Genomic DNA, 13,857 nt, shown 5'->3' on the forward strand with positions numbered 1-13,857 from the left:
GTCCCTCAGCCCAGCCTGCACCCTCTCCAATCCGGGACCCCTTGGGATACATCCCTCTCATAATCCAGGACCGCTGGCTCCTAACCGCTTGCCTGCCTATTGGCTCGATGGCCACCTAACCGCTCCCCTGCCGGCCTGATGGCTCCCAACTGCTCTCCCCTGCTGGCCTTATGGCCCCTAACTGCCTCTGCCTCGGCCCCCACCATCGTGGCTTTGTCTGGAAGGAAGTCAGACCATTGGAAGATGTCTGGTCTCCCAGTCTAATTAGCATATTACCCTTTTATTAGTATAGATAGGCTCATCACTCTCTAGCAGGATGGTAAAATCAAAGCAAATCCACATGTGAAGTAAAGTCATAATACCTAGGCTACACACATGGGAAAAATGATTTTTAATCATGTCACTTGACATACAAAGAAAAGTTAATCCCTAAATTTCAGTAGGCAAGGATAAAAACACATCTAGGTTCTGAACACTTCTAACGATGTATCTGGAGTTGCTTTAGCAAACCAGTCAGTTTCTACCTACCTACCTCAACTGAGCTTTACTTTTTAAATTCAGGCTAAAAAGAGAGTAAGAGATAAATATTCAGTTTTAGAACTGAGTTGTACAGTTAAAGAAATGGCAAACATTAACTTTGTATACAAATCAAATGCATGGAAGACTTATAGCATTTTTACCAAAATTTACACAAAATGAAATCACCTTATACTTTCTCAAAACATCGTTATTTTGCCCTGGCTGGTGTAACCAATTGGTTAGAGTGACAGCCCGCCCACTGAAGGGTCTCCGGTTGGATTCTCAATCAAGGGCACGTACCTGGGTTGTGGATCTCATCCCTGGTCAGGGTAGGGGCGAGTAAGGGAGGCAACCAATCCCTGTATCTCTCTCACATTGATGTGTTTTTTTTCTCTCTCTCTTTCCCTTCCTTCCTTCCATCCTCTCAAAATCAAGGGGGAAAATAGCCTCAGGTGAGGATTAACAACAACAAAAAAAGTCATTAGCCTATTCATACTATATATCTTTTATCTTTCCCAAGCTCATAAAGAAAAATTCTGATTTAATTCTTTTTTTGGTTAAAACATAGATATTTCACTTCTTAAACTAACCTTAACCTCCTCTGAACCAGAAGTTCCAGTCATACATTCTTTTGCCTTCTTTTCAAATCCACGCAACCATTCGCTATAATTCTGTGGAGAAGAAAAGTAAAAATAAACAATATCCAAAAATATATATATAAAATGGGTAAAAATTTTTAAATAACTAATTTATATTATACTGTAAAAGAAAACTACATAGCCCTGGCCAGTGTGGCTCAGTTGGGTGAGTGTTGTCCTGTGCACTGAAAAGTAGCTGGTTGATTCCTGGTCAGGGCACAGGCCTAAGTTGTGTGTGGGAGGCAACTGATCAATGTTTCTCCCTCACACACCGCTCGCTCTCTCTCTCTCTCTCTCTCTCTCCCCTCTCTCTCTCTCTCTCTCCTTCCCTCCGCCTCTCTCCCTTCCTCTCTTTCTAAATACAATAAAAACATTTTTTTTTTTTTAGGAAAACTACATAGACAAACACCAGCCCTCTGGAAATTTCAAAGAAGAATATAATGTATAAATTGTATATAACCACCCTGGGCAGAAGGCACAGCTGGCCAAAGCATCATCCTGTACACCAAAAGGTTGAGGGTTCGATTCCTGGTCAGGGCACATACCTAGGTTTCAGGTTTGATCCCCATCAAGGCGAGTATGAGGCAACCAATCAATGTTTTCATCTCACACTGACGTTTCTCTCTCTCTCTAAAAGAATAAAAAACATATCCTTGGGTGAGGATTTTTTAAAAAATTTTACATAACCAAACCTTGAAAATAAACACTAAAAACATACCTATGGGCGCATGCTCTCCCTCCAAGGAGCATGCCCACGCCTTTCCTTTCTTCCTCTTCTCTCCCCACAGGCATGCATCTCCTAAACTCTAAGGGACCCACAGGGCTTACAACCAGGGAGCAATGGGCAGCAGCAGTTCATCCCAGGCTAATCCCCTGACTGTCCCCAAAGCCCCCTATTCCCCAACTTCTCAGCAAGCCAAAGCAGCCCAGCCTAGGCTCATTTTCCACCTTGTCCCTCCCTTGTTTCACTGTCCCCAGCTTTAATAAATGTCCTCTAAAAATAAAAAATATATATATAAACTTAAGTCTTATAGTTTTAGTCATTATTCTAAATTTTAGAACAATTTATTCTACATTTTGGATGCTTCTTATCTAAATTTTATACTTTGATAGAGTATTTATTTGTTAGATACTTTAAATCAAATTTCCTCTTAATCCTCTTTTAAGTCTTTGGTTTAGTTTATTCTAAGAAAAAAAGAACACAAATGAAATTTCTATTAACTGCTGTAATTTAAAGCTTCATTTACATGCTGAATAAGGATTCTCCATAGTCTATCAAATCAGAACAAAAAAATGAAGAAAAACTGGATGTGAGATCACCCCATAGTACAATAAAATAATACCCCCAAAGCACAAATAAGTAAAAAAAAAAGCCTCTCCTTAAAAAGAAAACATTCACATTTTCACATTATAAATTTGAACCAAGACTAAGTGGATACTATTAAAATCCTACTTCGCTTCAAATACTGGTATTTAATATAAATAAACGTCAGCTGAAAAACTGATTTAGTTGTTTAAAATTTGTAACCCTCCCTCTAGTTCAGTGATGGCGAACCTTTTGAGCTCGGCGTGTCAGCATTTTGAAAAACCTTATCTTAACTCTGGTGCCGTGTCACATATAGAAATTTTTTGATATTTGCAACCATAGTATAAAAAAGATTTATATTTTTGATATTTATTTTATATATTTAAATGCCATTTAACAAAGAAAAATCAACCAAAAAAATGAGTTTGCGTGTCACCTCTGACACGCATGTCATAGGTTCTCCATCACTGCTCTAGGTCATATAGTTTACATCTCTCCTATGCTGATGAAGTGCACCACACTGCCTATGCAGTCGTCTTGCTCCTACTCCCAAAGTGTTGAGCCTGAATCTAATCAGGCCTCTACTGACGACCAATTTATGCATACACAAAGGACAGAGGAACATACTGACTCCAGGGATTCAGTCAGCTACATCCAAACAGGGTAACTACATATAAAACATAGGTTTTGTGGTGTGTGTGTTTTTTAAAGGGTAGGGATTGCTAACAAATAGAAGGGAACCCATGCAATAAAAAAAATCTAAGAGACATCTTAAACAAATCACATTGTTGACCCTTACTTGGGTCCTGACTAACACACACTACAATAAGTAGTTATTATTTTATTAAAATAGATAATTGGTATGACAAACTAGAAAAATGTACTAAATGTATGAAATTAAGGATTTTTAAAAATGTCATAGTTTTATTTTAAGGAATCCTTATCTTTTATACATATGTATACGGAAATATTTATAGATGAGATGCTCTTATGTTTGACTTCCTTCAAAACAATCTAGGAAGTGCAGAACTGGAGGAAAAACAAGATGCTATGTATTACCAATTCATGCTGCATACTATTAATTGTTGAAGTGGTATACTGGGTATATTAGGTTCATTATACTATTCTACTTCGGAATATGTATACAATTCTCCATTAAAATAAATAAATAAAAATATATACACCAACATTTAGGAAACTACATGCATTCACTAGCTTTCTCTGGCCTCAAATATCCACTGCATTAATTATATGAATCAAAGCAACTTTTCTCTCCCACTTAAAACACACACAGCCTCAAGTAAAGAAAGTTGTTCTATATAATCTTCAAGACTGTTACTTGAAAACCTTAACAGATGACCAAAATCTTGCATTTTGAACTAAAGAGCTTGTCTCATAGTATTAAATACCTTTAATTAAAAAAATTAAATGTTCCTAACACTAGGAAGCAATCACTTAAAATTAAATTCTATTTTGAATAAAGCCATTAAGAACATTATTGGCTGGTTAACTATTAAGAAATCATTTTGTCCCAAATATGTTTATGACCTTCTAAATATATGTCTCCTATTTCAATTTTATAGAATACAACAAAAATATCAGCTGAATAAACAGGAATGAGTTTTGAATCAAGTAACTGATCTTCATTACTTAGAAGCACCCTAGGTTGACAATGGAAAAGAATAAGGAATTGGTGCACTATCGAAAACAAGTGCAGAGTGCAAATGCTGCTTATTCACAACTTTCTTGAATAGTGATAAAGATGTCATGTTTTACAAAATAATAAATTAATCTTACCAAATTTGAAGGAACAGACACCTTTGGAAATAATTTTTTGAGAACTTCTTTAGCTTCCAACTCAACAGCTTCCAAATGTTGTTGTCTTTCCTAAAGCAGAAGTTCAAATCAAACTTACAAGTTTTTAGAATTAAAAAAAAAAAAGCTACAGTCTTTTAAGTTCTAAAGGAGGAAAAAGTGAAAGTATTTCTTAAAAATTCATGTCAATATTGACAAATGTCAAATTTTCCCCATTTTGAAATGTCAAAATGGCTTCCATAAAAATCTGCAAATCTCTAAAGCACCCTAAATAACAAATAACGTCTTATATTAATCAAGCCAAGGCAATATCTAACAATATGGACATTTTCCTTGTCATTAGAAATCAAGTTATTTGCCCCTCTAGGAACACTTCAAAAAAGCAAGTAAAACCCAAAAAACAAAATACACTTCCCGCAGCTAAAATTTTAAACTGCATTTACAAAAGAAACCTAGAAATATAACAAACTACATGCAAAAAGTAGGCATCTGGGCAACATAACTGACTGAGGCTTACTGCCTTGACAAATCTCCACACAAAAATGCATCACCGATGGACTATAACGCCAGGGGATTAAAATGCCAACTTTCATATTTCCACCTTTAAGATCAGGTAAAAATACCTATTCTAAACAAGGCAAAAAAATAAATAAATCAAAATTTGATGGGTGGTACATATGGGAAGAAGAGAAGGAGGAAAAACTGATGTCATATTACTTCACCAATGCCAAGTATCAAGAAGACTAATTCTGACACTTTTGTATGGACTCTGTCCACTGTAAATTTAAAGTTCAGTATTACAAATGCATGTCTAAATTTGGTGAATTTAAATCCAAACCTAATGAATATCAATTAACTCAAAAACACAGTTTGTCAAAATTAGGGTAATGGCTTGATCACACACAAAATAAAAATCTAATAATAAAACTATCTGTACAAGATATAAAAGATATCTGAGAGCTATAAAAATGCACATCTAAAACCAAGCCAAGAAAATCATCTCAAAACACTTGTGAAGTTCAACAGGTGACAGAAATACAAGCAAGTTAGCAAGCTCTCAACTCAATCCCCCCACCATCATTTAAATGTGATTTGAAATTTATTACAGATTTAAGATGCACACACTTCAATTTAAGAAAATCTAAAGTCACACAATAAAAAGCTAGAGATTAATCATATTCTCTACACACAAAAAGTTATTACTATATTCTGGGTTAGTGGAGGATTTTAAAAATATGTTTTAAGGGAGAATTTTAAATAATTCAATAAATTCGACTATTTTTTCAGGAATATACCCACCTGGCTGCATAGAATAAGGTATACTTATTCAAGGAAAATATTTAACTGCCAATTCAGAGACAATTAAGAGGTCTCTGAATTTTTAACATCTGACCATAGAAATGATAGAGCAATCGCTAAAGAAAATCACCCAGGAAAAGATACACTGTGGAGCAGAATCTTTTTAACTTTCCAAGGAAAAATGAATCTAAAGAAAGTAAGTGTTTAACTTTTAACCAAGCGGCACAAAGAAGAGAAGTTACTTTTAGTCTGTACTAATTTTAGCTAAAATGTTTCCATTCCTCTGTAACACCTGGAAAATATCCAATAATTGAAAGTAATCATTATAATTTCCTTACTATCTTTGTCTAAGTAATACATATAAAGTATCTTCCATGTGAATCTAACATTTATAGTAGCTCCTAAGAATATATACTCCTTACAGCACAACTTGAGGTTCTGGGTCAATCAATATCACTTTACACCTATGCTATCTGAGGACTAGATTCCATTAAAATAGAGAAAGACTGTAAATTCTATTCTCTGTTGATTATTAGCTATGCAAGAAGCCATCGTACACTTGGTGGTGAGTTTGGAAATGTGGATAAATTCTTATACTCATCATCAAGCACATGATGAAACATGGATAAACTCTGGCTTTCTTTTGGAATCATAACATGCCAGAATGCCTATGACAGGTAGCATATAACTTCTTGCAGGATTATTAAGAAACTAGAGGCCTGGTGCATGAAATTCGTGCACTGGAGGTTGAGGGGTGTCCCTAAGCCCAGCCTGTGCCCTCTCACAGTCCAGGACCCCTTGGGGGATGTCCGTCTGCTGGCAGTCAGACATTCCTCTCGCAGTCTGGGGTTCTTACAGTCCGGGACCCCTCGCTCCTTACCACCCGCCTGCAGCAGAGGTGGGAAAGGCTCCTGCCACCGCTGCTGCGCTCACCAGCCAGAAGCCGGGTTCGCTGCTCCTTAGCACTGCCACAGAGGCGGGAGAGGCCACAGTCCGGGAGCCCTCGCTCCTTACCACCCGCCTGCAGGAGAGGTGGGAAAGGCTCCTGCCACCGCTGCGCTCACCAGCCAGAAGCCGGGCTCGCTGCTCCTTAGCACTACCACAGAGGCGGGAGAGGCTCCCGCCACCACCACTGCACTCGCCAGCCATGAGCCCGGGGCAGCTCCCGCATTTAGCGTCTGCCCCCTGGTGGTCAGTGCGTGTCACAGCGACTGGTTGTTCCACAGGTTGTTCCACCATTCGGTCGATTCACATATTAGGGTTTTATTATATAGGATAGGATTAGTACTTTGTAGACACCCAGTCTCATTACCAAAACAAAAGCTAAAAGGTAGTTCTTAACAGTGACAAACAAACAACCACCCCCATTACTGATAGAACTGACTACAACCACTCACAATGAAACAATGTCCTCCCTGGCCTAGATTTTTCTATTCCCTGGCCTAGATTTTTCTATTCCCTGGCCTAGATTTCTCTGGGCCCAATATCTGCCAGCAGTCTCAAGTTTAGGTAAATTTCCATTACACTAAAGGAACTATAACTATAAATATATACTTGATTTAAAAATTTATAAAAACTCTACTAAAAAAAGTCCTTCAAATGTCACTAAGACTTACATTTAACATTCAACAGATTTCCTTGGCACACAAAATACTTATAGTATGCTGAACTGAATCACATAATTAATGAGCTTTATTAACCCATCTATAAAATTCAATATTTCTGTTCCACATGCATTCTTGGTAAAAATTTTCAAAATGCCCGACTGAACTGGCACATTCATTTCTCTCAATCTTTAAAAACAACTTCTTAATTATAATTCATTAGAAATCTTTAAACCCATGGAACTTGAACTTAAGAATAATACCTTTTATCATGTTGAAGACAGGGAGAGATATTCTTCAAGAGTACTGTACATTCTCTGGTCAAGGGAATTATCCCTTATAGTAACATTCCATACTGAATATAATACATGATTACTATCCAGCCACTTCAAAAGGTAAAGTTTAATTTTAATTCCACCTCTTTTAAGGAACCATTCCCAATAATATACCAAGAAGTGATCCCTTCCCTGCACTTCTTAAGACTTATTATTTTCCACTTTGAGTTGTCTTGGTGTGCCCCAAAGAACCTAGGAAAGTTCACTGTGCATTGTAGGTACATCTAGTTATCCAAATGTGTTTATTAATTCAGTTAGTTTTTTTGGCTGAGTTTTCATTGAAGTTTTCTTACTAACCCAAGAGGCACACACTGTCTCACAAGAGCTTACATGGGAGGTATAGGTTTCCTGAGACTCTTCAGCTTAAAGCAGTAATCACCAAAGCTCAAACAATCAGGTAATCCTAACAAACTAGCAAGCCCAAAATTAAAGCTTCAAGGAGTAGATGAAAAAAGCAGAGATGGCAGAGATGATAAATGTGGATGGATAAGGAGATTATATATTTAAATTGCAGTATAATTAAATGCTTTAGTCTGACTTTAAGACAAGCTGCAGATTTTCTCTGTTCAGCAGATTGTTTCTAGGAGTTAGCATTACAACCTTGGAAGTCTTGTTCACTTTGTCCTGCAGCATTTTTTCAGTTGATGCCAATGCTTCCATTGCTTCCCAGTTTTTCTCCCGAAGGTCCTAATCATTTTTAGAAAGAATGATTTCAGTTTATCCATTATTGAAAGATTTTTGCTTTTTACTTCATCAGTATTTTGCACTGCATTTAAATGCTGGTTACTGCAAAATTATTTCAATGGAAAAATATGTACATTAGCAAAAAAATAAAAAGCAATGTTTAGAAATTTGAATGAGAAAACAAAGATGCCCACTTCGCATGTTTTAGTATATATGTCAAATATGCCAGCTTTAAAGAAATTACTGTGCACATGTGACAAAGAAGAAAGCATTTAAAAGTAAACACACATACCAAGATTACAAATATGATTTTAGGTACGCCGAAAATTAAAGGATTAAGGACAGAGCAAATACGTAAGAATTGCTAAAAGCTTGATTTTTAAACAAGGCCCACAATCACTCATGGGACATTCCACTGCAGCCTATCATTTTTTTCTCTAAATATGTTGAATTTAATTAACATATTTCAAGTCTACCTAGGAATGACATAGTGACTCACTGTGCTTCTGTATCTTTCTTGGCATGGTCAAATATATATGCCATAAAGCAACCTGACATGAACTGTATGAGCTACTCAATCCAGGCAAACCAGGAGACAGGAAGACTATAAAACACATTCTCTTAGAAGAGAAACAGAGGTCATTGGAAACTGAACTCTGAAAGACCTACTTCACAGCATTTTATTAGCAAATACAAAAAAGGACAATCTGCTATATGTCAGTCTTTGTTCAAATTCAGAAATCGAAACAGATAAAAAAACAAAAAATAAAAAGCCAATAATCACCATTTATTGAATGCTTACTTATGTACCCAACACTGCACTTAGTGCTTCACACAAATTCTCATTAATTCTCACAACCCTAAGAGGTATTTATTCCCATTGCATTGACAGGGAATCCACAGCTCAGGTAGGTTAAGGAATTTGGTCAAGTGAACATTGCAAATGAAGTGGCAGAACTAGTAATCTGCTTGCCTCCAGTGTCCTGACTTTTCTCACACATCAATGCCTCCAGCACTGCTGCATTAGAATGACATTTACTATACCCTACACAGTTAGGATGTTAGCAGTATAGTGGCAAATTCAACTCAGGTTTTGTGGCCAAGCAATGCTGTTAGTAACATTACACAAACACACAAGGGCAATTCACATACCTAATTTTGACAAACTCAGGGGTGCAGGAACATTTCAACTTGTTAAATTAACAAATTAATGCAAACTTTGAAAATTTTTACTTTCATTAGAAAACACATATCGATTTGCTATCAATAGCCCCTTAGATTTCAATAACATTTGTAACCTTGCTTAAGACTTAGCAATCATACTTTTGTGTGCAAAAATTCCTTCTCTGCCAAAAATATTTGTATTCTCATAGGTGTCACCTCTGGTCAAAGAGAAGTTAAAAAAGTCATCTTAATTCACTCTTTATCTATTTAATAAAAGTATCAGGATTTATATTTCTGAGGGCATTATCCCTTCCCATTTTAGCATAAAAGTATTCAGGTCCTGAGAGACCTCTATAACATGCTTATTAATTCCCAAAATTTGAACTATCTCAGTTAAAAAAGGAAAATTCCAGAAGACTTTGAAAGACAGTTATTATTAAAATTACTTGGTTTGAATACTGGCATTACTTTTAGTTTACAAAGAAGCTAGCCCAATCAAAATAAGAGGAAATAGCTTTAATTTTAAAATGTTGAACTTGAAAAACTAATTTTCTCAAATAAAAATTTAACAAAAAGTAAACTGCATTTTAATTTAAAAATATTTTTAATCAGAAGCTGTAATAATCATAGCTTCAACATTTTAAATAATATTCAGAAGTGTACAAATTGGTTTTTTCATTTATTCATTTTAAAACATCTGTTCTCCAATAAAATTAGCCCAATACTTCTCCCCAAAAAAGCTATCCACAAAATAGTACTTAAAAAGACTAAGAAAAGTATCTCAAGTAAAAGTAGATTTGAAAAAATTCTGAAGCATGATATTTCAGTGAACAAATAAAAAGAAAAGCTTTGTTCTGATCAAGATTTGCTTACATTGTTTTTCTTCCTCTGGTGTTCCACAGCATCCTTCAAAGTATCCATCTCATTCCGGAGACCAGTGATTTCTTTATCTCTTTCTGAAATTCTAAACCAGAACATGAATACACACAGCAATATTTTGGGTAAACAATAAATAAAATATTTGTTACTAGAAAATAAAAACTTCAGGTAAATGATGCTTTAAAAAAATGCATTAACTTAATAGGCAAATTCTTAATTACCATAGAAAGCCTATCTATGAATAAATTTTTACACTATTACATGCTGACATTTGTGTTAAAGTGAAATAATCCCCTAAGAAATAGTTCATGAATACATAAACTGCTGTACTTGTAGTTATCTCTATTTTTATGTAGGTTAATGAAGTAGCAGTAAAATCTCAATAATTCAAGGGTGTTTGTTAAAGCCCAAAGTCCATAGTGTGTATGTTAAAAAGTGACAAATTAGTTAGTTTACCTGTTTTTACTTATGTAGATACATTTGTGTAATTAGATACAATTAAGTATATAAGAAGAGTTTAATTTCACAGAAAAGTTTTCTATATGTGCTACTCTAATTTTAATTTTATAGTGAACTAATGGCCCAGTGCACGGATTCGTGCACATTGAAAGAAAATTAATTAGAAGAATCATGCGGTAATTACGTTACTGCAAAAAATTACATGTCAAAATAGTATATATAATATAGTATTATAAAATTAAAACGAGTGCAATTGACACCTGCAAGAGCTTAAGTATTGCACATGCACGAGTCAACGTTTATTTTTAAATTGCCAGTGCACATATGTGTCGGTTGGTCAGTCAGTAGTCGATGAATAAATCGCTATATGGTTCACATTAAATGTCAACAACCACCACCAAATTCACAATTGACAATGACAGATCGAAAAATACACGTGCAATTGGTGCCAGCAAGAGCTTTACATGTATCGCACATGTACAAGTCAACGTTTACTGTTAAAATAGAGTCTAGGTGCATGAATTCGTGCACAGGTGGGGTCCCTTGGCCCGGCTGGCGATCGAGGCCTATAGGGGGGCCGGCCAGCCAGGGGGAAGGACCCCAGGAGGTTGGCCAGCCAGTGTGAGGGACTGCAGGAGGTTGGCCAGTCAGGGGGAGGGGCCGTGGGAGGTTGGCTGTGGGAGGTTAGGGGAAGCTCCTGCTTTGAGTGTCTGCCCCCTGGTGATCAGTGTGCGTCACAGTGACTGGTTGACCAGCTGTTCAGTCGTAACAGTCGCTTAGACTTTTATATATATAGATTGCCAGTGCTCGTCATACGTACCAGATGGTCAGTCGGTCAGTCGGATGGATGGATGGTCGGTCACTTAACCTTTTATATATATACTAGAGGCCCAGTGCACAAAAATTTGTACACTCGGGGAGGTCCCTCAGCTTAGCCTGTGCCCTCTCGCAGTCTGGGACTCCCCAGGGGATGTCCACCTGCTGGCTTAGGCCCACTCCCCAGGGGATTGGGCCTAAGCTGGCAGTCAGACATCCCTCTGGCAGCCCGGGAGCCCTCGGGGGATGTCCACTTGCCAGAGGGAAGCAGGTCTAAGCTGCAGTCGGACATCCTTAGCGCTGCTGAGGAGGCAGGAGAGGTTCCTACCACCACCGCTGTGCTGGCAGCCGTCAGCCTGGCTTGTGGCTGAGCAGAGCTCCCCCTGTAGGAGCGCACTGACCACCAGGAGACAGTTCCTGCATTGAGCGTCTGGCCCCTGGTGGTCAGTGTGTGTCATAGTGACCAGTCATTCCCAGTCTTTCTGCTGTTAGGGTCAATTTGCATATTACCTTTTATTATATAGGATAGAGGCCTGGTACACAGGTGGGGGCTGGCTGGTTTGCCCTGAAGGGTGTCCCAGATCAGGGTGGGGGTCCTGCTGGGGTGCCTGGCCAACCTGGGTGAGGGGCTGAGGGCTGTTTTCAGACTAGCCACACCCCCTTCAGGGTGGGAGTACCCACTGGGGTGCCTGGCCAGCCTGGGTGAGGGGCTGATGGCTGTTAGCAGGCTGGCCAAGCCCCCAGCGGGGACCCTCACTGAATGGGGGTGTGGCCAGCCTGGGTGAGGGGCTGAGGGTCATTTTCAGGCTGCCCAGAGCCTCTTCAGGATGGGGAAGTCCTGCTGGGGTGCCTGGCCAGCCTGGGTGAGGAGCTGAGGGCCGTTTTCCGGCTGGCCACGCCCCCTGGCAACCCAGCCTCCCAGCCTCTCCTTTTTTTCTTTCTTTTTTTTTTTCTTGGATTTTTTTATTTTCTATAATTGAAACTTTGTAGCCTTGAGTGGAGCTCAGATCCGGTCAGGGCAGGTGGGAAGCGTGGCTTCTTCCATCACTGGGGGCAACCCAAGCCTCCTGCTCGCTCCAGCTCTGTGGCCACCGCCAGCTTAGGTGGGTTAATTTGCATGCTCACTCCTGATTGGCTGGTGGGTGTGGCTTGAGCGTAGCAAAGGGACAGTTAATTTGCATGTTTCTCTTTTATTATATAGGATACTAGAGGCCCAGTGCACAAAATTCGTACATGGGGGCAGGGGGCTGTTCCTTAGCCTGGCCTGCACCCTCTCCAATCCGGGACCCCTCAGGGGATGTCCGACTGCCGGTCTGTTGGACATCCCTCTCGCAATCAGGGAACGCTGGCTCCTAACCGCTCACCTGCCTTCTGGCTGATCCCCCTAACTGCCCTCCCCTGCTGGCCTCATCGCCCCTAGCTGCCTCTGCCTCAGCCCCACCACCATGGCTTTATCCGGAAGGACGTCCGGAAGGTTGTCTGGAAGACATCAGGTCTAGTTAGCATATTACCCTTTTATTAGTATAGATATAGATAGATAGGTCTAGTAAGTGCATGAATTCACCAGTCACCACATGTAAACAAATGTACAGGGCTGGAGTGTGCCTTAGCACAAGTCAGAACATCAGCTGCAGGGTTAAAACTGCTACAAAAAGTCTCGCCACGGGACAACAGAATCTATTCCTGCTAGCCATGAGGTGCGATCATGTGCTAATCATTTGCTGAACATTGTTAATTAGTGGTGACTTTTGGATTTAAACATGTAGACTACAGTTGTAGAAATGTAATGTTTATTTATGTTGGCGAAATTACTATAGTGTTTTCTCCAACACATGACCTATTTGCTACAATTTGTTAAAAATAACAGTGAATTAATAACCAAAATAATACCTGTTAATTTAATTATACGAAAATCTTGGTTAAAAACATTTTAAAATTAATAGGGTGTTAATTTTCATATATGACATATGGACCAGAAATTTTTATCCCTTAAATCCAGAGTCCGTTAAATTGAGGTCTGCAAAATAGATGATTTACTATACATTGAGTGGCCAGATTATTATGACCACCTGACGTTTGTAGGCAAATTAGCTATAATTTCACACTGAAGTTGCTAGAGGGCCAGACCATTATAAATAGGGAAGCAGGTTGTTTACAGTAGAAGTGATTTTTTTCTGAAGATATGCATAAACAACGCAAATTAACAGCCTTTGAATGTGGGATGGATATATACGTACACACACACACACACACACACACACACACACTGAGTGGCCAGATTATTATGACCACCCCATCAGTACTTCGTTGGGCCACCTTTTGCCTTTAATACTGTGGTG

The 13,857-nt window shown here is 38.5% G+C and overlaps 1 protein-coding gene across 11 annotated transcripts in view; it reads right to left on the bottom strand.

Moving 5' to 3' along the window:
* The window catches only part of KTN1 (kinectin 1 (kinesin receptor)), a 106,169-nt gene that overhangs the window by 19,272 nt on the left and 73,040 nt on the right, over positions 1-13,857 (bottom strand). For 8 of the 11 annotated variants that reach the window (XM_014529254.1, XM_014529253.1, XM_014529255.1 and 5 more), the window contains 4 exons: positions 10,238-10,328; positions 8,117-8,203; positions 4,261-4,350; positions 1,110-1,190 (listed from right to left, as the gene is read on the bottom strand). In XM_014529254.1, coding sequence (XP_014384740.1) covers positions 1,110-1,190; positions 4,261-4,350; positions 8,117-8,203; positions 10,238-10,328 — 349 coding nt within the window. The remainder of the gene's footprint in view (positions 1-1,109; positions 1,191-4,260; positions 4,351-8,116; positions 8,204-10,237; positions 10,329-13,857) is intronic. The other 3 variants (XM_014529260.1, XM_014529256.1, XM_014529261.1) reach the window with 1 other exon arrangement.

This window comes from Myotis brandtii, unplaced genomic scaffold, assembly GCF_000412655.1.
Source record: "Myotis brandtii unplaced genomic scaffold, ASM41265v1 scaffold675, whole genome shotgun sequence".
NCBI classification, from domain to species: domain Eukaryota; kingdom Metazoa; phylum Chordata; class Mammalia; order Chiroptera; family Vespertilionidae; genus Myotis; species Myotis brandtii.